The 23,422-nt window shown below is 53.5% G+C and overlaps 1 protein-coding gene across 4 annotated transcripts in view; it reads left to right on the top strand.

Moving 5' to 3' along the window:
* The first annotated feature begins 18,463 nt into the window (after positions 1-18,463).
* RANGAP1 (Ran GTPase activating protein 1) overlaps positions 18,464-23,422 on the top strand; it is a 36,647-nt gene continuing 31,688 nt past the window's right edge. For all 4 annotated transcript variants that reach the window (XM_078867284.1, XM_078867287.1, XM_078867285.1 and 1 more), the window contains exon 1: positions 18,464-18,765. In XM_078867284.1, the coding sequence (XP_078723410.1) occupies positions 18,654-18,765 (112 nt within the window). In that variant the 5' untranslated portion in view covers positions 18,464-18,653. The remainder of the gene's footprint in view (positions 18,766-23,422) is intronic.

The raw sequence follows: 23,422 nt of genomic DNA, 5'->3' as shown, positions 1-23,422 counted from the left end.
CTCGTGGCGTGCGGAGCGAAAGCCGCGCTCACGAACTCCTCCTCGCCTGCGGCGCGTCGACGAAGGGCCTCGTGCCACGTCCACCACGTAGAGGGATTGTATGTATGCATGTTGTATGCATGTTGTATGCATGCTGTATGCATGTTGTATGCATGTTGCATGCATGTTGTATGTATGTTGTATGCATGTTGTATGCATGTTGTATGCATGTTGTATGCATGTTGTATGCATGTTGTATGTATGTTGTCTGTTGTATGTATGGGAGCGGTGGTGTAGCGGTGAGTGCTGCGCTACGAACCCGGCCACCAGAGTTCGATTCCCGCTTACGGCTGACACCAGTTAATGCGACTATTTGAACGGATTCATCTGGCCTCCTCTAGGTCGACTCAGCCTCCAATGAGTGGTGCGGTGTGTAAACATCGCCACTGGGGAGACAAAGGCGGTCGGCGTGGTGCTGGCCACTCACCCCCCTCTTGTACCGTTCCGGCCTTCATAGGTGCTCGCTAACAGCACTTGCCCCAACAGTCTGTCCAGGCTATACGGGGGATCTTTGTTTGTATGTATGTTGAACTTCTTTCGCACCGTACGTAGCCAACCAAGGTGCGTGGGAAGGACAAAAAACTTAACACCAAGAACAAAAAAAGCAGCTCTGAAGAAATTCGTTTCCAATACCGGGTCGATTTGCGGAGTGGAGTGGACGGAGCAAGCCCCCCCCCTCCTGTTCCATCTCCATACTTCACCGCGCTGGTCAACGTCGCCGTTTGCTGGCGAGAGGGCTTCCCTGGGGCCCGTTGTGGCTTCTCACCGCCCGCCCGCTCGGCGTCACGCTGCGGTCGGGACAGCCCTCCCTGTTCACTCCTCGCAAACGCGATCGGCGGAATTCAGAGAGGGCCCCGCTATCCAACCGCGGCGACACCACCCGAAACGGTTCTTTGTTAGGTGACAGATCGTCAGCTAAAATGAGCACGTGTGTGTGTTTCCCCCGACACGTGTTTTTAATATCACTTAGACACGGAACCCAACGGGCCAAATCAACACGGCGTATTAATTGAACGCTGCGGTTAATGTGTATAAATGGCTTGCGTCTCCTCTTTAAAAAACTATTAAACAAAGTACCGCTGCCAGGCATCAATGTTGTGTTGCAGTATTGAATGAAACGCATTGACCCAACCACAGGGGCTTTTGCGGGACCGATGCCGAGGGTTGTCGTCGGAGAACGCGGGACGTTAGAAGGAGGAGGGTGACGAGGAGGAGGAGGAGGATTGGGAAGGGTCGCGCAGGGCACCACGTCCACGCACGAATCGATGAAGTCACCGTACAACAAAGTCCGGCGATTATTCCTTCCGAACGTCATCTATACGCTGTCTTGCAATCTTCTTCTTCTACTTGGCGTGGGTGACGATGTGTGTCTGTATATTGAACTTCCTTCGCACCGTACGCAGCCAACCGCGCTGATGGGAGGCGCGGGATGACGCAGAACAACAGCCGCGACTCGACGTCGAGGTGGATGAGTCGGCTGATTGCGTCAGGAGTGGCGGAGTGGGGGAGTCGTCGCTGCTGTGATGATGATGCTGATGATGATGCTGATGATGATGATAATGCTGATGATGATAATGCTGATGATGCTGATGATGATAATGCTGCTGATGATAATGCTGCTGACGATGCTGATGATGCTGATGATGCTGCTGATGATGATGCCTCCTCCTTCGTGTTTGTGAATCGGATTTTGAGTCGTGACACGTTCCGTGGTTCTGTTCTGGAACATCCGTGAAAAAAGAGCTTCATAGCTCATCGGATTCATCCAGGATACGTAAAGGTTCCACGTGGTTTAACTTGTAAAGCATCGGTGAGGTGTCTGTGGTGTCTGTGGCGCAGAGGTCAGAGGATTGCGTCGCCCCCATGTGAGGTATTTGCTCTATGCGGCCACCCTCAATAAAACTCTTTCTCAATTGTGACAAGCTAACGTTGACAGGCTGGTCACCAACGACTGCACACACACACAGGTTCAATTACTCTCTTTTTTATTACACGCTTTCTATTAACTCACTCTGTCTGTTGTTGGTGTCGTTATATCCTCAAATCTTGCAACTCAATTTTAACCCACTTCCCAATGTGGTATCGACTGCAAACTTGGTATACTTATGTCATACTGATGACAATACTATATTCTATCATAAAAAAATTAAACAATCCCTTTTTATATGTTATGTTTCGGCTTGGGTCTAATTATCCACGCTCAACTGACGTTGGCTGTAATCACCACGGTCCCTTACGTTATGGCAAGCTTCGGGCCACTTCCTGGAGTCGTGGAGTTCTTCATTACGAGTAGGGGTACATTTCATTAAAGCGGTTTAAAATCAAATAAAATTTAATATTTTTCCCACTCAATTTACCGTAGGAAATCCAGGTCTGATATAAGATTTCACGTAGACTGCGATACGGCGAAGTTTTCCTCTCCGGCGAGGCACATGGGAGAGCGCAGTGTGGATACGAGCTCACAAGAAAGGACCTCAGAAGTAGTTCTGTGACGTCTCATTCTGCGGGCCGTTCTCAGCCACGTGGCGATGCACTGGAGTGGAGTGTTCCGAATGGGCGGTTTTTCCTCGCGTGACTTCACACCAAGAGGTCACGTGGAGTACAGCTGAGCAATAGAGTAGACAATGCTTTTCATGCAACACTGGTGGTCGTCAATCAGACAGACGCGACTCTCGTCGGAGTGGGGGAGGAGGAGGGGGAGGAGGAGGGGGAGGATGGAGAGAGACGGAGGATGACGAGGGGGGGAGGAGGAGGAGGAGGGGGGAGGATGGAGAGAAGGAGGATGGGGAGGGGGGAGGAGGAGGGGGGAGGAGGAGGAGGGGGGGAGGGAGGGGGGGAGGGGGAGGAAGAGGGGGAGGAGGAGGAGGATGGAAAGGGGGGAAGGAGGAGGAGGATGGGGAGGGGGAGGAGGACTGGGGAGGGGGGAGGAGCGCCCTCGCGCTCTGACTGCGTCCATGCCGCGCTGGATGAATCGCGCAGGGAGAGGAGCACTCTGCGGGGTCGTGACCGCCACGACCTCGAGCACCGTGGCGACATCCCCCGAGGTAGCCGCCCCCCGAGGCTGCGCATCAGCGGCCCCTCGACGGAGACGCGTCGCGCGGAATGCCGCAGGTGTCGACGGAAGGGGCGATGCGAGTTGTGAATATTTAATCCATGATGGGTTTTTTTTTGGGGGGGGGGGGGTGGTGGGGGGGAGCTGGTCTTATTACTTTAATTCCGCGCCGCGTTCAGCGAAACGCAGAGAGCGCGCCGGCAATGAATTCGAAGCGGGGCTCGTCGCGGTTATCGTCGTAATAATGATGATGATGATTCTAATTATTTGCTGAGAACGCCGAGGCCACGCGCGTCTGGCCGCTGACCCCCAGCTCGCCAGCGCAGCAGCAGCGGCAGCCTCGAGGGCCCCCCCCCCCCCACGCCGCGCCGCCTCGGGCACGCGGAGAAGCGGCAGTCGCATTAGAGGAAAGACTTTCTGAAAAATAAACAATTAAACCGAACGCCGGCAATTACCTCCTTTCCCTGCCCATTTAATCCCCCCTCGCCTCGCACCGCACCAGGCGAGGCTCTCGGGCAGAGAGCCCCACCACCACCACCACGGCGTCACCCAGCGCGCCTCCAGCGAGCGGGGCCAGAGCCGCGCGCCGCAGGGGCGAGAGACGGCGGCGGCCTCGTGCAGCTGGTGGTGGATGTCGCCTCGAGCTGCTGCTCCGCCTCGCCCCGCCTGCTGCCAGAGGAAGAGCTCCCCCCTCGCTCTCCTCATCGCTAGCCCCCCTCACCGCCCCTCTCGCTCTCCCCATCGCTCACCCCCCCTCACCCCCTCCTCGCTCTCCCCGTCACCCCCCCCCCCCTCGCTCTCCCCATCGCTTGCCCCCCCCTCACCCCCCCCTCACCCCCCTCTCGCCCCCCCCCTCACCCCACCCTCGCTCTCCCCATCGCGCACCCCCTCCTCGCTCTCCCGTCACCCCCCCCCCCTCGCTCTCCCCCATCGCTTGCCCCCCCCCCTCACCCCCCCCTCACCCCCCTCTCGCCCCCCCCTCACCCCCCCTCGCTCTCCCCATCGCTCACCCCCCCTCACCCCCTCCTCGCTCTCTCGTCACCCCCCCCTCGCACTCCCCATCGCTTGCCCCCCCCCTCACCCCCCCTCACCCCCCCTCGCTTGCCCCCCCTCGCTCTCCCCATCGCTCGCCCCCCCTCACCCCCTCCTCGCTCTCCCGTCACCCCCCCCCCCCTCGCTCTCCCCATCGCTTGCCCCCCCCCCCCTCACCCCCCCCCCCTCACCCCCCTCTCGGCCCCCCCTCACCCCCCCCTCGCTCTCCCGTCAGGAGGGGACATTCCCCGCCCCCCCGCGCGTCCCGAGCGGGAGCGCCGCGGCCCGCGCGAGCTCTGCCCCTGTGAGCAGCAACCCCCAACATCACGTGACGAAATCGCTGCATCGGCGAGAGGGGCGACTCTGCAACGATTGACAGTCGATGAATGTTTCAAGCGAGAAAAAATAACAACAACAGCGGCAGCAGCGGCAGCCGTATCACAATGCCAATTGGATGGTGAGCAAAAGACACGCCAAGAGATGATTCGTGTTTCGTTTATTTTGGGAGAGATTGTCGCTGTTGGTGCAATGTCACACAATCTCTCACCCTCCACGAGCCCACAGAGACAGTCAATTCAAGTTGGCAAGTCGTGGGGCCAATTGATTTTGTTTTTTTCAGCAAAACCGGAGGAATTTTGAAAAGAAAACAACATTTTTAAGAAGACATTGGTGGCGCCTCGCGGCACGGCGTGTTAATATGTTTCGCTGGAGATTATAACCAGCATCACGAGGTGTTTAACTAAGCTCAGCTTGACTTAAACACATTATATCGACACGACCATCAAACTCAAAGTGCACCCATTGTGAGCCGCGATGTTGTTGGTACAAGCTCGACGTCTAAACGGACACCCCGCGAAATGCGCGTTTCCGCTGTGCGTCGTGCATTCCCATTACTACGATCCTCACCACCCACATTATCCATCTCTCAACGTCACTCCGGGGCCCAGCACATCGGGTGAGCTCACATCGGGTGAGCCGCAGAGCGATTCCCACGGCCAAATTCGGCGGCAGTGAGATGATTAGAGAAGATGCATTGACTTCCTGCACCGTGCGAGTGACCTCCTGGATCACGTCCTGATGGTGTTTGACGCAGTTGCACACGAATCACCGCGTTTCGAACTGCTCAATTTGGCTGTGATAATTCCCCTTTGCGTAGTCAAACACTTGTACACGTGACCGTTACATTATTTGGCCGTGTCGGGTGGTGGAGGGTCTTAACGACACACATTTATCATGGCGTGCGTGGCCGAACACGCATCTTCAATGCGAATCACTCCGTGGCGGCGTCTTCAACGTGACTGTGTTGTTTCTCACGACCCCGAATATAAAACGCAATGTCTCTCTCCATGAAAAGCCCGGGGCAATAACTAATGCGAGAGACGGCAACCCGAGGGGTGTACAGCCAATGTCGCGTCGTTGCGTGCGATGTCACGGGTTAAAGACGCCATTGGCAGCGTTCCGCTCAAACAAAAACACCGAGAAACGTCGCGCCGAGTGGCGCCTCGGCCGTGGTGGGTGTCGTCTCGCTTCGTTTGTTTGCTGCCCCGCAGGCGTCTCTCGCCGTGAGCCCGCTGAGCCCCCGGGGCACGCGACCCCGATGAGAAGAAGCCACGCCGACGGGGGAAGAACGCCGCGCTGCATCGATTCCCAATCCGAGTGGGGGGCGTGGGGGGGGGGGGAGTGACGTCACCGAAGAAGAAGTTGACCGCTGCCAAAGACCGAAATTCGCGACAATTAACCACGCGTGATCCCGCAGACACGTCGTCCCCTTGCGCGCCGTGATTCATCGCGCGAGTCAGCTCCACGGGCAGACATCGATTGCTCCTCAGTAAGCTCGCGAGCACAACGCAGCCCCCCCCCCCATCCTCCCGCCGGATCGACCGCGGCGGCATGACAAAGGAGCTGTCATCGGCGCGTCAATCACAAAGGGTTTTTATGCAATTTTTTTAACCATTAATCCACCCAGCGTCGTTTCGCGGCCACCACCGAGCAGGTGATACGGCGTTGGGGGGGGGGTCGTCACGATGCTTTGACTCGTTATCTGCGGCCCGCTGATTTAAACTCCGCGGAACAAACGAGACGGCGCTCGCTCGAGCGGCGGCAGTGGCGTCGCTTTCGACGGAGCGACAATCTCCTCCGGCCCCGAGTTCGCGTTCACGTCGCCCACGTCCCCGAACGAGTTAAGTTGGTTTTCGCCGCCTTTCCTTTCCACCCGCTCCGAATCTTTTACGTTTGACGGCATCGATGCCATTATTGATGACCTCGCTTGTAGAGAATAAGCAGCCCGTAACGGGTTTCCTGTTGATGACCCGCGATCGCCTGCCAGGGGCTTCCCACGAGCGAGGCCGCGCGGCTAACGATGACAGCTCCCAAGGAGGCCTTGCCCCCCCCGCCCCCCCCCCTCTCTCTCTCTCCGAGGGTCTCCGGCAATCGTCGCTGCGGCTGAATGGATCGAGCCGTGACACCGCCCCAACCTCCCGGCGACGTGGCGAGCGTGGGTTCTTGTTTGTGTGTGTTCACCTGCGCACCGCTGCCAACGCGATGTCACAGCATAAATAAATAAACTAACGCGTGTGTCCTGGTAAACTAAAACTAAACGATGTTTAATTTGTACCAGGTATGGCCCGACCGAGCTGTATAGCGCGTGTTCAGAAGCGACCTGGCCACAATTGATAGCTCAGCGAAGTGGCTTGTCATTTCGAAATGTATCGCAGTCAGATACTCTAAACGCGTGATGTTGATTCTCAATGTGGAGAGAGAAACTGGAGGACTCGGTGAACATCAATGCGAACACGGGGAGAGAGAGAGACACACAGACAAACTCCAAATATACAGCAGCAGGCGTCAGGGTCGGGATCGAACCGACGACCTCCTGCACACCAGGCGAGGTAGTTAACATCTCCTAGCCACCGTAGGCGCCCCTGGTGCCCTGGTGATCATCAGAGCAGGAGCCTCTCTCAGCCGTCGCACGGCTTTCATCTCCACCCCCAGCGCCTCCTTCATCACTCGCGCTCACCGACAACAACCACGACAACCGCGACAACAACAACAAAAGCACTCACACTTTTGCCGACTTTGTTGTTGCCGCTGTTGTTTCTTTTTTCATTTTCACCGCGTCCAAAATGTATTCGATCAAAAATAAAATAATAATCCACGAGTCACATGCAGAGCCGCAGATCAACGAGAATCTCGCGTGTGATGTCGAGACGACGGACTGCGGGAGCGCACGCCGCAATGCTCCACAGCAGCAACAACAACAACAACAACCTCCACGGGGCCAAATCATCCGCTGGTGCTGAACCAAACTCCAGCCTAGCGCCGGTCTCTACGGTCAATGGAGTTATCAATGACTCTGTCGATTATCGGTTCGATGAATCGGCTCATTCGGATAAGACAAAAATAGTTGGGGTCGGGGCGGGGGAGGGTGGAAGTTTCACCCGTTCTCCCAGGCGTGTCGCTGGACGGGAGGTGGGGCAACGGGTCACGGTGACGTCATCGGGATCATCATCCGCGTTGGGCATGGCGTGGCAGGGGGTTTCCCGCCTTCGAGAGGCAGGATGTGTGAAGCGGCAGTCATATTTAACGGGGCCCAAAAATAGCGGACGGCAACATGGAGAATCCGATTTGCAATTTTTTTTTTAGATTAATCGGCGTAATCGTCCCAGCTCCACTCCGGCCCCACGCTCGCACAAAAACTCACGCGTTCATGCGCGCGCGTGTCCGTGTGCGCGTGCACGTGCGTGTGCATGCGTCGTTGACGTGCACGCGTGGATGTTCCGCGCGCACGAACGAACGAACGACGGAGCTCCAAACGACGAGCGCGCGCCTACTTCAGAGGCAGAAGAAACAGAAAATGGAATCGCCTAAGGGGGGGGAGGTCATTTCATCCGAGCTGCATCGGAATACAAAACAGGGGCACAATGCGCGAGAATCCACGGCTCGAATGACCTAAACCTTTGGAGCGATGTTCCCATGCAATGCGCCTGCACTTTTATCTTTTTTTTTTATCTGAGCCCCCTTGAAAATACATTCATAGCGGCGCTGTGCTCTTTGGCTTTGGCTTCACACCTGCGATGTGCCCGTTGCGCGCATGCATACGCAAAGAGGGCGAACAGACAGCCACACACGCGGGCGACTGCAGGCACCGCGGTGGCTAGGAGATGTTAACTACCTCGCCAGGTATACAGGAGGTCGTGGGTTCGATTCCCACCCTTAACCCCTGCTGTATATTTGGAGATGTTAACTACCTCGCCAGGTATACAGGAGGTCGTGGGTTCGATCCCCACCCTTAACCCCTGCTGTATATTTGGAGATGTTAACTACCTCGCCAGGTATACAGGAGGTCGTGGGTTCGATCCCCACCCTTAACCCCTGCTGTTTATTTGGAGATGTTAACTACCTCGCCAGGTATACAGGAGGTCGTGGGTTCGATCCCGACTCTGACCCCTGATGTTTATTTGGAGTTTGTGTATGTGTGTGTGTGTCTCTCTCTCATCATCATCACGGTGGCTAGGAGATATTAACCACCTTGCCTGGTGTACAGGAGGTCGTGGGTTCGATCCCGACCCTAACCCCTGATGTATATTTGGAGTTTGTGTGTGTGTCTCTCTCATCTTCACGGTGGCTAGGAGATGTTAATTACCTCGCCAGGTATACAGGAGGTCGTGGGTTCGATCCCCACCCTTAACCCCTGCTGTATATTTGGAGATGTTAACTACCTCGCCAGGTATACAGGAGGTCGTGGGTTCGATCCCGACCCTTAACCCCTGCTGTATATTTGGAGTTTGTGTGTGTGTCTCTCTCATCTTCACGGTGGCTAGGAGATGTTAATTACCTCGCCAGGTATACAGGAGGTCGTGGGTTCGATCCCCACCCTTAACCCCTGCTGTATATTTGGAGATGTTAACTACCTCGCCAGGTATACAGGAGGTCGTGGGTTCGATCCCGACCCTTAACCCCTGCTGCTGTATATTTGGAGTTTGCGATGTCTCTCTCTCTCTCTCTGTGGTTGTATGGAATTTTCTCCACGTCCTCCGGTTTTCCCCTCCACCTTTAAAAACACGCGTTTAGAGTGTTTGGCTGCTAGAAATGTCCACGTGATAAGCCACTTCGTTGAGGAATCACGTGTGGCCAGGTCGCTTCTGAAAAGAGTTACATAGCTCAGTGGACCTTACCTGGTATGATAATAATACTAATAAACATTTTTAAGTTGTAATAGTTTAATGCATTCAGTGCCGAGCGCTGAGCGCACTTGGCACCGCGCGCTTGTGCGCCACGGCGACCACTGAGGTGGTGACACACGTTTAAACAAAAGTGCCTCGAGATAAAATAAAATAAACATCGAAGGTAACGCACGAACAGATGCTCCCCCTGCTGATTATACCCGCTATTTAATCTGACAAATGTTTGTATTCTGCTTATCTGCTGCCACCGTGAGAAGCCACCACAGACGATCGCGATAGATGAACGTGGAGAAACACGGAGGCAGTCGCAGTGTGATCTGTGCGCTCCAAGCGAGGTGTTGGCGCTCGTTGTCATCGTCGGTACCGAGGGGGAGACCGCCCCCTGGTTTCGCGTCACCCTGCGGGATCCGCGTGTCCGTGCGCGCGTGCGCGCGTGCGTGTATGTCGAAGGGAGGAGCGGTGGTGTAGTGGTTAGCGCTACGCTGCGCTACGAACCTGGCGACCGCGAGTTCGATTCCCGCTCGCGGCCAACACCGGTGACGATTATCTGAACCGGTCCTGGGCCTCCCCTAGGTCGACTCAGCCTCAAATGAGTACCTGGTGCGGTGCGTAAAAACATCGCCACTGAGGAGGCAAAGGCGGCCAGGCGTGGTGCTGGCCACCCACCCCCTCGTGCGCCGTTCCGGCCTTCATAGGTGCTCGCTAACAGCACTTGCCCCAACAGTCAGTTAAGACTGCACGGGGGATCTTTGTCTTTGTATGTCGAAGTGCACCTCAAAGTGCACCTGGCCTGCCACTGACGCCGTGGTGACGTCGCCGTCCCTTCGTGGCGAATGGCGGCTGTGTTGGCGTTGTGTTGAACTTCTTTCGCGTCGTACGGAGGCAGCCGCGATCATCTGAGTTGCGTGTCCGTGCAGCGGGGGCAGCTGCCCCAGAGCCACGTGGGACGCGGTGCCCGTCACGAGTGCGTTGCGTTCCTGGCCAGCGTGGGCTTCAAGCTGGGTGGGGTGGGGGGGGGCTCACACGAGCGATGGCTTCCTCAGGGCACCGAGTACTGCTGACACCCCCCTCCCCCACCCTTGTTACCGCCCTTCCCTCGCACGGTGCGGCCGCCCACGGGAGCGTCGCAGGGACCACGAGCGGTGGCACGCGGCGATGCTGGGACTCCGTCCAGGCAGCAGGATGCACGGGAACGCGACCCCTGAGTAGAGCACAGCACGTGGGGGGGGGGGGGGGGCTAGGAAACTCAACACGTTCGTCAATAACAGTGCGCCCTTCAAAGTCTAAATACATAATGGGCGACGTTTCGAGTAATGACCTACAGCGCAAAGTCATTGAGCGCTGTTGGTCGATCGGCGAGATGTCAACTACCTCGCCTGGTCTACAGGAGGGCGTGGGTTCAATGCCGACCCTGACGTCTGCTACATTTTTGGAGTTACACAACAACAACACGTACACAAACACAGGTGTTACACAGCAATATCAACATGGTAGACCTATACACAGGTGTTCCACAACAACAACAACACGTACACCTACACAGGTGTTACACAACAACAACAGGTACACCTACACACAGGTGTTGCACAACAACAACAACAACACGTACACACAGGTGTTACACAACAACAACAGGTACACCTACACACAGGTGTTGCACGCATTCGTTAGAACTGGCCAATCGCTGAGCCCATATGATGCAGGGAACCTCCTGCAAAGGCGTCTTGGGTCATCATTACTGTACTGGCACTAATTGCATCCACCACGCGTGAATATTCAACATGCACCCCCCCAGCCTACCCCCAAAAAGCCGTGCAATTAATAATGTAAAAAGGTAAGCAAATAGATGTGAATCATTTGCTGTGGCCACTTGGCAGGGCCTGCTCGTTGGCACCTCTCCCTGGGCAATGCGCGGCTTGAAGGCGGCGTGCTGGGAGGCTTCAATCACAACTCCCAGAATAGCCACAAGCAGCAGCAGCAGCTATAGCAGCAGCAGCTACAGCAGCTACAGCAGCAGCTACGGCTCACACGCACGTGACACCACCAGCACCACCATCACCACCACCAGCATCGCCATCATCAGCACCACCACCACCAGCAGCACCACCACCAGCACTACCAGCACCACCAGCACCAGCACCACCAGCAGCATCGCCACCATCAGCACCACCACCACCAGCAGCACCACCACCACCAGCAGCACCACCACCAGCACCACCAGCACCACCACCACCAGCACCACCACCACCAGCACCACCACCAGCAGCACCACCAGCACCACCAGCAGCACCACCACCAGCACCACCACCACCAGCACCACCACCACCAGCAGCACCACCACCAGCACCACCAGCAGCACCACCACCAGCACCACCACCACCAGCACCACCACCACCAGCAGCACCACCAGCACCACCAGCACCACCACCACCAGCACCACCACCAGCAGCACCACCACCACCAGCAGCACCACCACCAGCACCACCACCACCAGCAGCACCACCAGCACCACCAGCACCACCACCACCAGCACCACCACCACCAACAGCACCACCACCAGCACCACCACCAGCAGCACCACCACCAGCAGCACCACCAGCACCACCAGCACCACCACCACCAGCACCACCACCAGCAGCACCACCACCACCAGCAGCACCACCACCAGCACCACCACCACCAGCAGCACCACCAGCACCACCAGCACCACCAGCACCACCACCACCAGCACCACCACCAACAGCACCAGCACCACCACCAGCACCACCACCAGCAGCACCACCACCACCAGCAGCACCACCAGCACCACCAGCACCACCACCACCAGCACCACCACCACCAGCACCACCACCAACAGCACCAGCACCACCACCGCCACATGATCCAGGTTGAAACCGAGCCCATCCAATCCATCCACGGCAAATGTGACCCGCCGCTTGACGTGTGCGGCGTTTATTTATTGCAGCGTCATGACGCGCGTCGTGCGACACGTTCCCGATGTGAATGATGACGAACGAGACGGAAGCATATTTGGCCTCGTGTCATCATCGCATTTGACCCCCCCCCCCCCTCTCGTCACCCCCCTCCCCTCCTCCACATTTCCCCACCGCCGCGTTTATAAGCGACAACGTTGATGTCCGATCACCGAGCCAGAGTTAATTGTGCGAGAGATGTCAGCCTTTCTTCTCAAAATATTTGTCAACTCTATGTAAATACGCCGACAGCTATGCTCATTAAAGTGTTTGCTGCCGCTCCGTTGGCAGCGGTACACAAACAACAAATAACAACAACAGCCCTCAACGCAGCCGTCAATAACACCGTGGCATTAAATTGAACAAAATTACAATTAGCGATGTTTCAAAATATCGCGTATTATTTATTCATTCTCTTTTATGTGCCGTGAAAAAGTGCCACTGCCACAAGTTTATTGCCCAAGTAAAGCCCATTGAGTCATACAAATTTTGAGACCGCAGTGTTATTGACGAATGTGTTGAGTATATATATTATTTATTAATAGTCAGACAATGACAGATTTACACGCACGGTATATGGCTTTTGTTTTTTAAAGGAACTTCGTCACAAAGCATTGCAAGCGCAATTCGTGCCTAAATCGCAGTGGGAGCGTTAAATTATTGCTAAAGTCGGTGATATTTTCATGAATTGTATCCTCATCATGGGACCTCCTTTGCCAGTACAAAAATATGATCATCGGTTTTTCCCCTTTTTTTCTGGCAACAAAACAGGTGTTAAGATGTTAAAACACCAAACTGAAACCTTTTACAAGGAATCATATTTGCATTAACCACAATACTTGTGGTCAGAATGCAAACAAAAAACATACGAGGCTTAAAAGAAAGCTGTCTCTGGTGTGGACCAATCCATTTCAAAGACCGAATTTTCACAATAAACGACATAAACAACATGTACCACCAAACCCTGCAGCCATAGCTGGCTGCATGAGTCACTCCACAACATCAGGAGCATCCGTCACACCTGGCGCCTCACACCTGGGCACGTCACACCTGGCCACGTCACACCTGGCCTCATCACACCTGGCCTCGTCACACCTGGCCTCGTCACACCTGGCCTCGTCACACCTGGCCTCGTCACACCTGCCTGCAGGCAATAACAAAAAATTACGACTTGTGTTTTTTCATCACAAAGCTCCCTTTGAAATCCTCCATCCAATCGTGGATATGTTTGCTGAGGCTGGCGGTGTTTGTGTGACCCGTCAATGGGGGGAGACACACAGCAGGCTGGCGGCACACTCCGTGTTGTGTGCGCGTGTACACGGTGTGTCTACACGCGTGTGTGTACACGGGTGTGTGTCTACACGCGTATGTGTCTACATGCGTGTGTGTCTACACACACGCGTGTGTCTACACGCGTGTGGTGTGAGTCACCCGTTTGAAAAATGCGCTCATAAAAAAGGGCCGATTCATAAAAAATCCTGAAAGCAACAATGGTGAAATGGCTAAACAAATACCGCAATTATTTAAAAGCGCGTCAAACGAATGCTCACTTAAGCAGAACCTATCGCGTGCAGTGGGGGGTGGGGTCAGGCTGCTGGCCGCCGCAGAGCAACCTCGCCCTGCAGCGTGCCACGATGCTGCCATCGCTGCACGCGAGCCCCAAGTGGAATGAACCCAGAGACCCGAGTTCAATTCCCGACCACGCAAGACGAACGCGAAGCGAGCCCCAGGTGGAATGAACCCAGAGACCCGAGTTCAATTCCCGACCACGCAAGACGAACGCGAAGCAAGCCCCAAGTGGAATGAACCCAGAGACCCGAGTTCAATTCCCGACCACACAAGACGAACGCGAAGCGAGCCCCAGGTGGAATGAACCCAGAGACCCGAGTTCAATTCCCGACCACGCAAGACGAACGCGAAGCAAGCCCCAAGTGGAATGAACCCAGAGACCCGAGTTCAATTCCCGACCACGCAAGACGAACGCGAAGCGAGCCCCAGGTGGAATGAACCCAGAGACCCGAGTTCAATTCCCGGTCGCGTCCGACATCGGCGCAGAATGATATGTGAATCGGTTCTTTGAGCCCACCCCCATCACCTTACCCGCAATGATCAAGCACGGTGAATTATAGTAAAACCGCCGTCACGATCGGCACGGCGTGTGAGAGGTAGGTCTTCATTCAGCGCTATATTGACAAAGGGGAAATCAATGATTACGCTCGTTATTAATAAGCTGCACCACTCCGGCAATAATTCACGCGTGCGAGAGTCCCCGAGTGGCTGAACGCGTGTGCGCTCCTTGAATACTGGACATCAAACCCATTCATTTGGCACCACGCGGCGATTTAGTCCCAGAAATACCATTGATCACAGGAAGAAGAAAAAAAATCTACATCAGAAGGGTGATCTATGTATGCAAAACATGAAGTGAAACAACCTCCCACCTTAAAACCATTGATTGCAAACATAAAATTGTGGCCTGCGACCGTCTCTCGTGTCAATCAATACCGCAGTGGCATTACATTCCAACTGTGCAGTCATTAGGGGCGCGCTCGCTTTTTGCTGCGGATTATTTCCAACATCGCGGTGTGCGGCTGGCTGGCTGGGGGGGGGGTGGTGTTCTTTTCCGTAATGGTCCTAATGCAGGCTTCTTAACGATACATCAATCTGGGCCGCGGGACGCGTATACGCTGAGACTCCATTACGCAGAGCGGTGGTCAGGCTCTTTAGTTACCCCAACAAGCACGGAGGAGGAGGAGGATGAGTGCTCGTGCACATCCATGGCTTTCTGTAATGCTTGCCTACTTGTGTTCGTGCTTGAACGTATTTTCGTTTTTAGTTCGGTTCATTTATTAGGTAGAGCCCTGTGAGCCATGCGGCTCTTGACTCGGGTGCAACCGCAACAAAGAAAAACACGAACAAAGAACATCTTAAAGTGACTGCGCGCAACAGAAACATCCAGGAATAAACAGGAAAGCCTTCCAGAGTAATGAACGCGTGCCGCGTGTGCTGTGACATATGGGCCAGAAATGCAGACGCGCTGTTTAAGAAGAACGTGCCAAGAAGGGAGAGTGCACACATACACAGACACACTGGCGAATGGAGAGGCGCAACACTTGGAATGACATCGGAGGGACAGACAGAGAGAGGCACGCGCGGCTGGTGGGCTCCAGACGTCGTTCACAGACGCAAGTCACTCAAAAGCGGTGAAGTAATTGAGAACAGTGAAGTCGGCTTGGGTAGCATGTGCCGGCGGAAGGGACGATGGCCAATGGTGAGGAATAAACGACAGTGGTGGCCAAGGAATGAGATATTGTCCTAGCGCACGCCTTTCTCTCTCGAGAGAGAGAGAGAGGGATGTGAATGTCGAGCTTGCATCTCTCCGTGCTTCTCTAACCACTCTCTTGGGAATGGCCACGTGCCTGGACCACGTCATAGCACTGATTAAACACTTTCGCTTTTTAAGGCGCATCGGCACTGCATTCGCTACCCCATTAATGTATTCGCCTCTGTTTGGCCGTTTGGTGTTTGATAGCAATGTCAACTTGCTGCTGCTGCACAGCACTCGTCCGCTCTCTTTACGACAGTGTGCGGACTCAGAGGCGCCACGAGGAGGAACCCCAGACACGAGCGGCAAGGCAGCAGCAGCAGCCACGCGGTGAGGCGTTGCCAACAATTGCCTAAGCTCTGCGGTCTTCTAAATGTTAAGATGTTATCGGCCAATTAATGAGTGTTTACATGTGGGAGGAAAGCAGAGCACCGAGAGAAACCCGACGCGTGCGACGGAACAGACGGCACAGAGGGAACAGAGAGCAGAGAAGGAACAATCGGTACAGACGGAACAGACGGAACAGACGATAGAGACCGTACAGACGTAACAGACGGAACAGACGGCACAGGTGCCGTCTACATTTTTTGCCATACCGCATTCTCCCGGCGAGCCAGGGTACAGGCTCCTCCTCATCGACACCCACGCGAATGGAGTTTCGTACCATCCGTGTATGATCCACCAACCCTAGCCTCGAGTACTGGATTACAGGCCACGTGGTAGGCACCACCGCACGTGGAAGGCGCGGAGAAGGAGCCCACTTGGATGTCTCCCATGGTCATTCACGACTGACTCGATGGTCGGCAGGTCTGGTTTGTATATTAACATAATTGGGCACTTTAATTTGGCTCGCGTTCATTCAGGGATGAATACAATGAAATAATTGAGCGTACAGATGAATACACATTGAATTAATGAACAAACTGTGGTTTTATTGCATGTTATCATTTTATTTGAAGGTCGATACGTCATCATAGCGTCCGCGTTTAATATAATGACACATCACCACAATTATGTTAACGCAGCGAGGTTGGTGTGTCTGCAAACTTGGCTACGACCCCGCGTCAAGAGACACGCTCCGTCAATAAGACAAATAAAAAAAATCACCGCTATTGTTTATAACTTTACACGACTCGATATGCCTGTTTGTGGCCGCCTGCGTTATCCCACTCGCTATTAATTTACTTCGTTTATATTTTATTCATGCGTTGCTACCTCGCCCAGCACTCTCACTGATGCACGTCAGTGCTGTCCTGTGCACACCGTGCAAGTCAATGTTAAATAAACCCTTATTTATGATAATAATTATTATTACTCTACGGGACGCCTCCTTCAATTGTAAATCACATATGCTCTAGGATTATTAAACGAGTGAATAATCGACTGAACAGCTCGTCCAGTTGATGAATGTATAATTGCATATATATGGTAGGCCTCATTCATGAATGAATAATGAAACGAATGGCTTGCCTCGTTTATGGATACTGTGAGGAATGAATGGCCAGTCTTGTTCGAGAATGAATAATGCATTAATGACTTGAAGTTACACGGCAAAATTAAGTGACAAAAATAAATTATCGGACACTAGCGCCTCCTTCACGCATCTGTGTTGCACACATCCTGCGATCACGTGACCATTGGTTCAACACCAGCAACTCTGAACCTGCTTTGGTATTCAGTGTCTCATCAGCAGTCAGGCTCGCTCGAAGGGACATACATTCGAAGGGAAGCGTATTGTCTAATTATTGATTATTTCTCACACTATCCACAACGACGCGAACGAATACCGGGACTTTATTTAAAAAATAAAGGTTTGCTGGCTGGCTGGCTTCCTAGCTGGCGGCCTGGCTGGCTGTCAGGGTCGCGGTGGGCGTCGTGATGGTGGCGTGTGGGTGCTGGGGGCCTTCGTGTACCGCAGGAGACTTGGGTTGGCGTTCAGCTTTCATTCGTGATAGCCAAGTCGCTTCTGAAAAGTTAATAGCTCAGTGGGCTTCACCTGGTTTGGGTTTTATTTGTATATATAATTTAAAGTGGTTTGTTTACCTTCACTATACTTTGCATTCCTGTCGTGTTTTGTGTTGTGTGTTGTTGTAACGTTCTGGCTTTCCCCAACTGGACATCCGTGAAAAAGAGCTTTATAGCTCATCGGATTCCTCCAGTTTAAATAATTAAGGCTTCATTCTGATTTCTGATCTTCTCCAGTCGCTCGCCGGCTGTGGCGACTTCTTCTCGTCGGATTGAGGGTTGGGCAATGCTGCTCAGCACGAGAGGCCACGGTGGAGGCGTCGGGCGGAGAGTTCCCGAGATGGTGCTGATGGTGCTGATGGTGCTGATGGTGCTGATGGTGCTGATGGTGCGCGTCGTCGAGTGGAGCGAGCGGGAATCGAACTCGGGTGGCCGGGTTCGTGGCGCAGCGCGCTAACCACTACACCACCGCTCCCCAAACCCCCCACACCCCGCCCCTCCCCCACACACCCCGCCCCTCTCCCCACACACCCCGCCCCTCCCCAATCACCGCCATTCGCCACTAAGTGGCGGTAACGTCACCACGGCGCCTGTGCCAGGCCAGGTGCACTTTGAGGCCACCACGTGATGTGTCGAAGTTTCGCCGACAGGAGGTCACGGGACAGACCCAGCAGGTGCCATGGGTCGAGTGACTGAGACGACCGGTAGATGCACCACCTGTTGTACCCCCCACTGTGCTAACTTGCTGCACTTTATCTGCCTGGCGCTCCACTCGTTGTTGTGAGCGTCGCTCCTCTACCCCCCCACCACACCCCGCCCCTCCCCCCATACACTCCGCCCCTCCCCCCATACACCCCGCCCCTCCCCCACCACACCCCGCCCCCTGTGACGTCACGGCGCTGGTCTCGCGAGAACTCGCGGCGCCATTCAAACTCTTCGCCGCCATCGTCGCTCGCGCCGGGCCGAGCGAAGTCGACGGGGTCCCCCCTCACCGCGGCAATCGGCACCCACCGCAATCGACACAACAACGACGACGACAACAACAACCAAACAAGACATCGCTTTGAAGAGAGAAAGTCTCAGCCATGTCTACCGACGCGGTGACGGAGCTGGCCGCCTCGCTCGCCAAGGCCAAAGTGGAGGCGGCGCTCGTGAGCTTCAAGGGAGAGTGCCTCAAGCTCAACACGGCCGAGGACGGTGAGGCAGGCTGGCTTGTGAGGGAGGCAGGCTGGCGGGCAGGCAGGCTGTGAGGGAGGCAGGCAGTGAGGCGGGGAGGGAGGGGAAGGCCGCCGTTATGAGTCGCGCGGCGGCGGCTTGCTCGTGAGCGACGGCCGTCGAGCCTCTCTCGCCTCGCGTGCAGTGCGGCGCTCCGTTTCAGAACGAAACAAACTAAACAAAGTCCCGCAAGCAGCGGGCAGCCGCGTCCCCTTCCCCCTCAGCCATTCAAGTTGCCGGGAGGAGGGGGGCGGACGAGGGGGTAAAGGGGGAGGGGCGGGTGGTCGGGGTCACGTGACGAGGGAACCGGGATCTTCCGGAAGACGTCTTCCGTGTTTGGAAGATGGCGGTGGTGCTTGGGAGGGCGGCCGCAGAGAGAGGGGAAAAAACGCAGAGGGGGGGGGGGCATCTTCCGGAAGGCTCCACCGGTGGCGCTTGTTGCTAAGATACCGCAACGCCGCGGTTGCCGGGCAACGGGGCCGAACGGCCAGCAACATGCAGCGCTGTTCCCAGATGTAATCAATAAAGCTTCAAATCTAGAATCAATAGAGTTTATACTTTATTGCCATGAGCGAGGCTATTTGAAGTGCATTGCGGGGGGTGGGAGGGGAATTAAACGTTTAGTTTATTTAGTAAATTATTCATAAACATTAATAATGTTATTTTTATTCTTATATTTATTTTATTACAAAGTTGTGTGTATGTACAGTGTATCGATGTTGAACTTTACTTAGCTAACCGTGCTAATTGGACCTCCTGCAGTGTGGTGGTGGTGGAACGCAGTGTGGTTGAGATTAAACAGTGCGGTTGGACCTCGATATGGGAAGAGGAATCGATTAGTAGAGTTCATGGGAGATCGTAAACCATGGCAGTAGCGATAGCAGAGTGACGAGGAGGCGACTGACTGCTGATGACCGAGTGACCGGAGTGAATTGCCGATGGGTTCTCATCCAACCTGATTGCTTTACTTAGAATGATATCGGCTGAGAGTTCCACCAGATACATGAGAGGAGTATTCCAACTTCATAAACAATAACGAGCCTTTATTCCGGATGGCTGGCGATACGGGTTGGAGGAGGCGTTGCTGCTTTATAGGGGGGCATGTTTTAGAAGTTTTTTCGGTAAAGTCACGTAGGTAAAAATAAATAATATAAATAATAAATCACGACGTTTCGGAGGCAACACAAGTCTCCGTCATCAGGTGGGACCGTCACAGCTACATTTACTGACGGCCCCACCTGATGACGGAGACTTGTGTTGCCTCCGAAACGTGATTTATCATTTTTATTTATATTATTTTTATTATTTATTTTTACCTACGTGACTTTACCGAAAAAAACAAAGAGTATGAATCCTTGCAGTCACGAAAGCTTCAAATCTATAATGTTTTAGAAGGTTTCTGCTGCTGCTGCTGATGTCACCAATAAACCGGCGATCGCCTCTCCCGCGCCTGAGCACGTGGTGGTGGAGGAAGCGTGGCGATTCTTAGGTTTCAAAGCGTGTTGTTGGCTCGGATGCTGAACGAAGCCCAAACTAAATCGTGTTTAAAATACACGGCGACGTATGGTCACACGTCCACGAGTGCTTTTCACAGAAAGCTGATCATTATTAAAATCAAGTTGTGTTTTTATGCCCATGTGAGAGATTGGTGGGGGGGGGGCTATGCTTGACTGCTGCGCACAACCGTGTACCACCAAGTAAAATGCCATATTCCCGTGGCAGGGAAGTTGATGCATAAGGCAGTCGTTCTCTAATATCATTAGCCGTGGCCTATCCACTGCTGATTGAGGGACTCTCCAAGCTGCCACCGTCCCTCACGATCGATCCTGCATGTAACACCCCGCGTACAACCTGCCCACGAGACGATGTTGCGCCATCTCCTCGGTAAATGTCCCTTCGGAATTCGTTACATTCCGTGGCTGCCGCTCCATTATTCTTGGCCATGGTGTACCATCATCCCTTCTAGCGACCTGCCCAAGCTGCGCTCTTCATAAGAGTTCGTCATCCACCTGCACATCTTCTCCAATCCATCTGCTATTCTCGCAGTCGAATTCCACGTACGCAGTGCTCGTTTGCGTGTTTTTGAGTGCGGTTGTTAGCATGCCGGATGGTCTCTCATTGTGTATGAACGTACTGCCTGCGAAAGGACTACCTCGTTTGGAAAGTGGCCAAGGCGTAGCTTGCCCTGACCTTGGACCACGGTGGGAGGATACAGACACAGAGGACAAAGACCTCTGGCTTGGCAGTTGATCCAACATTATAGCAATATAGAGCGATGCAAGCTCCTATTATTAATTCAGATTGCTTCAGGTGCATGGACTGATCAATGCCTTGGTCACATAATGTGTTGTGTAGAAACGATTCAAAGTCACCCCGCGTATGTTATTTATAAAGGGAACTGTTCTCTGCGGCCATCGATTATCATTCAAAAACTTGTCACTTTCTCTGCGCTAAAAATGCATTTGTCAATGGGAAGTGATGAACAGTAATTCGCCTGCTTCTATCGTGTTACCGTGCTGTGGTTTAACCCTCGCTCTCGGAGAGTGGAATCATAAAATTACAATTTTGCACATTTGGTATTCGTGCCAAACTTATAGCGGATGTATGTATGTTGAACTTCTTTCGCACCGTACATAGCCAACCTTGATAATTAATCGGAGGATGGCTGTCAAGAAGGTGCTGTGTTTCACAGACAGAGTCTGCAGTAGAGGGGCAATTTGGCTATGCGAATGACAATTGTGTGATACGGTAATACCTGGTATTGTTTCGAATTTGCACAATGATGCCGGCATTAGTGATGTCACAGACGATGTTATCGTGCAATGTGAAGCCGATGACGTGAAGTGTTTTTACGGTGACGATACCTGCAGCAAACATCAGGGAAGAGGCCTGTCGGATTCAAACCACGAACCTCTGCAACGAGCGGCTGATGCGCTACTGGTGGGCCCTGTCACCGCAGAGATGTGTTGGTGCGAGAGGAATTCACTGTTTTTCTTATTGTTCTGTGCAGACTCCAGCATCCGTTGAAACCGTAAATATGTAGTACTCTTGAAAATCCATTCACAATGCTCATCATTTTGTACACGGTACAATTCCCATCCTTTTAAGAATTGAACCTCAAATGCAGGACCTCTGACATTATATCACCAGGCTTGGTGACCTGAACGCCTGATTAAAAATATATATTTTAAACTAATGGGTGAATTTCTTGTGCAATTTGTTCCAGTGCAATACGGGCACAATTACTGCATGTAGCAAGCAACTAATTTCAGGAACAACTTGAAACAGAAAGCTGCCTTGTGGGAGGACCCAGAGAGTCTCTGCCAGTACCTCGCCACTTTGTCCCACATGTTTTAGTTTCAGTTGATAAACGGCTCGGCGCTAATTTTCATTAATCGGGCCAGTATAAGATTTCACCCTCTTCTAAATATCTTAACTATAATTGCATCACCCCACAAAGCCACGCTTGGGGAAGGCCAAGTGCTGCGCTCCAGCCCATGAGTTGCCCCACATGGTCAGTGTGAAAGGCAAGCTCTCTGAGTGTATTGCACGAACAGGGTTACCACGTGGAAGGACGTGGGTGGGGGGGAGGTAGCGACAGAGCCTCCTTATTCGGGGCATAGGCGGTCGTTATGGCCAGGTGGCCACTATGTAAAGCTTCTCTTTAACAAGGTTTCCTCCATCTCGGGATGCAAGAGAGGGCGCGGGCGTGTGCGGGGATGGCGATAACAGTTGGCGGCCGTTAAAATGAAATACCGCATCCAGTGGAAGCCAACTTCTAATGAGGCTCTCACCGCTGGCGGGCTCTCGGTAGCGTCAATCAACTTCTAATTGTAACGGCTTGCCGAGCAGCCCCGGAAAATCAAACCCATTAGTTAGGTTTTTTCACCCTATTAATATTCCGCGTGTAAGGCACGCGCCGCTTCAAACGAGCATAAATAAAGGCGCATGCTCTAGGCACATCGGATCGCGGCTCGTAAATTTGCCGAGTGCTGACCCGTTGGCCATTATCTTTGCACTCTCCGCACGCCTTCCACAAACATCTCTTGTACGTTATTTACGACATTACCCCCGAGCAGTACAGGGGCCGCAAAGCTCTCATATTTCAGATCTCACGAGCACCGGTGTCGCACGCTTTGGCTGGGGAATGCATGCAAACAACAATTCACAAGCCCTGAGCTCGCAGCAGCAGCAGCAGGTGAACACCTCCGCCCCTTTCATTACCCTCGTCGAAGTGGATCATACAATAGCTGGGCGACGAATTTCATCTTTCTGTCCGCATCCGAGCCTTTTTCCATGATTGATCTGCAGCATTGATCCTAGAATCAGACTGTTCTAAGAGCTCAGTAATTATTACCTAATCACACCTGCCTATTGCTTTGATAAGTGTTTTGAGGCTCTTTGCTTGATGATGGGCTTGCTTATTTTATTATTTGTTTTGCATACCTGGGTGTTCATAAGCAGCATCTCCGGCTCGTTTTCTCGCTTTATAATTTAATTTCATACTGCTTTGGGAGCTTTGAAGCAGAGAAGTTGTATAGGCTTGCAAAGAAAATAAAACATCTATTTTTTTTTTAAATGACTGCACTCATCTTCCAAATGTACAATATTTGTAGAGCTCAGGTTACTTTGCCACGTT

This window comes from Lampetra fluviatilis, chromosome 23 (assembly GCF_964198595.1).
Source record: "Lampetra fluviatilis chromosome 23, kcLamFluv1.1, whole genome shotgun sequence".
NCBI lineage: Eukaryota > Metazoa > Chordata > Hyperoartia > Petromyzontiformes > Petromyzontidae > Lampetra > Lampetra fluviatilis.
This window is presented reverse-complemented; position numbering and strand designations above follow the sequence as displayed.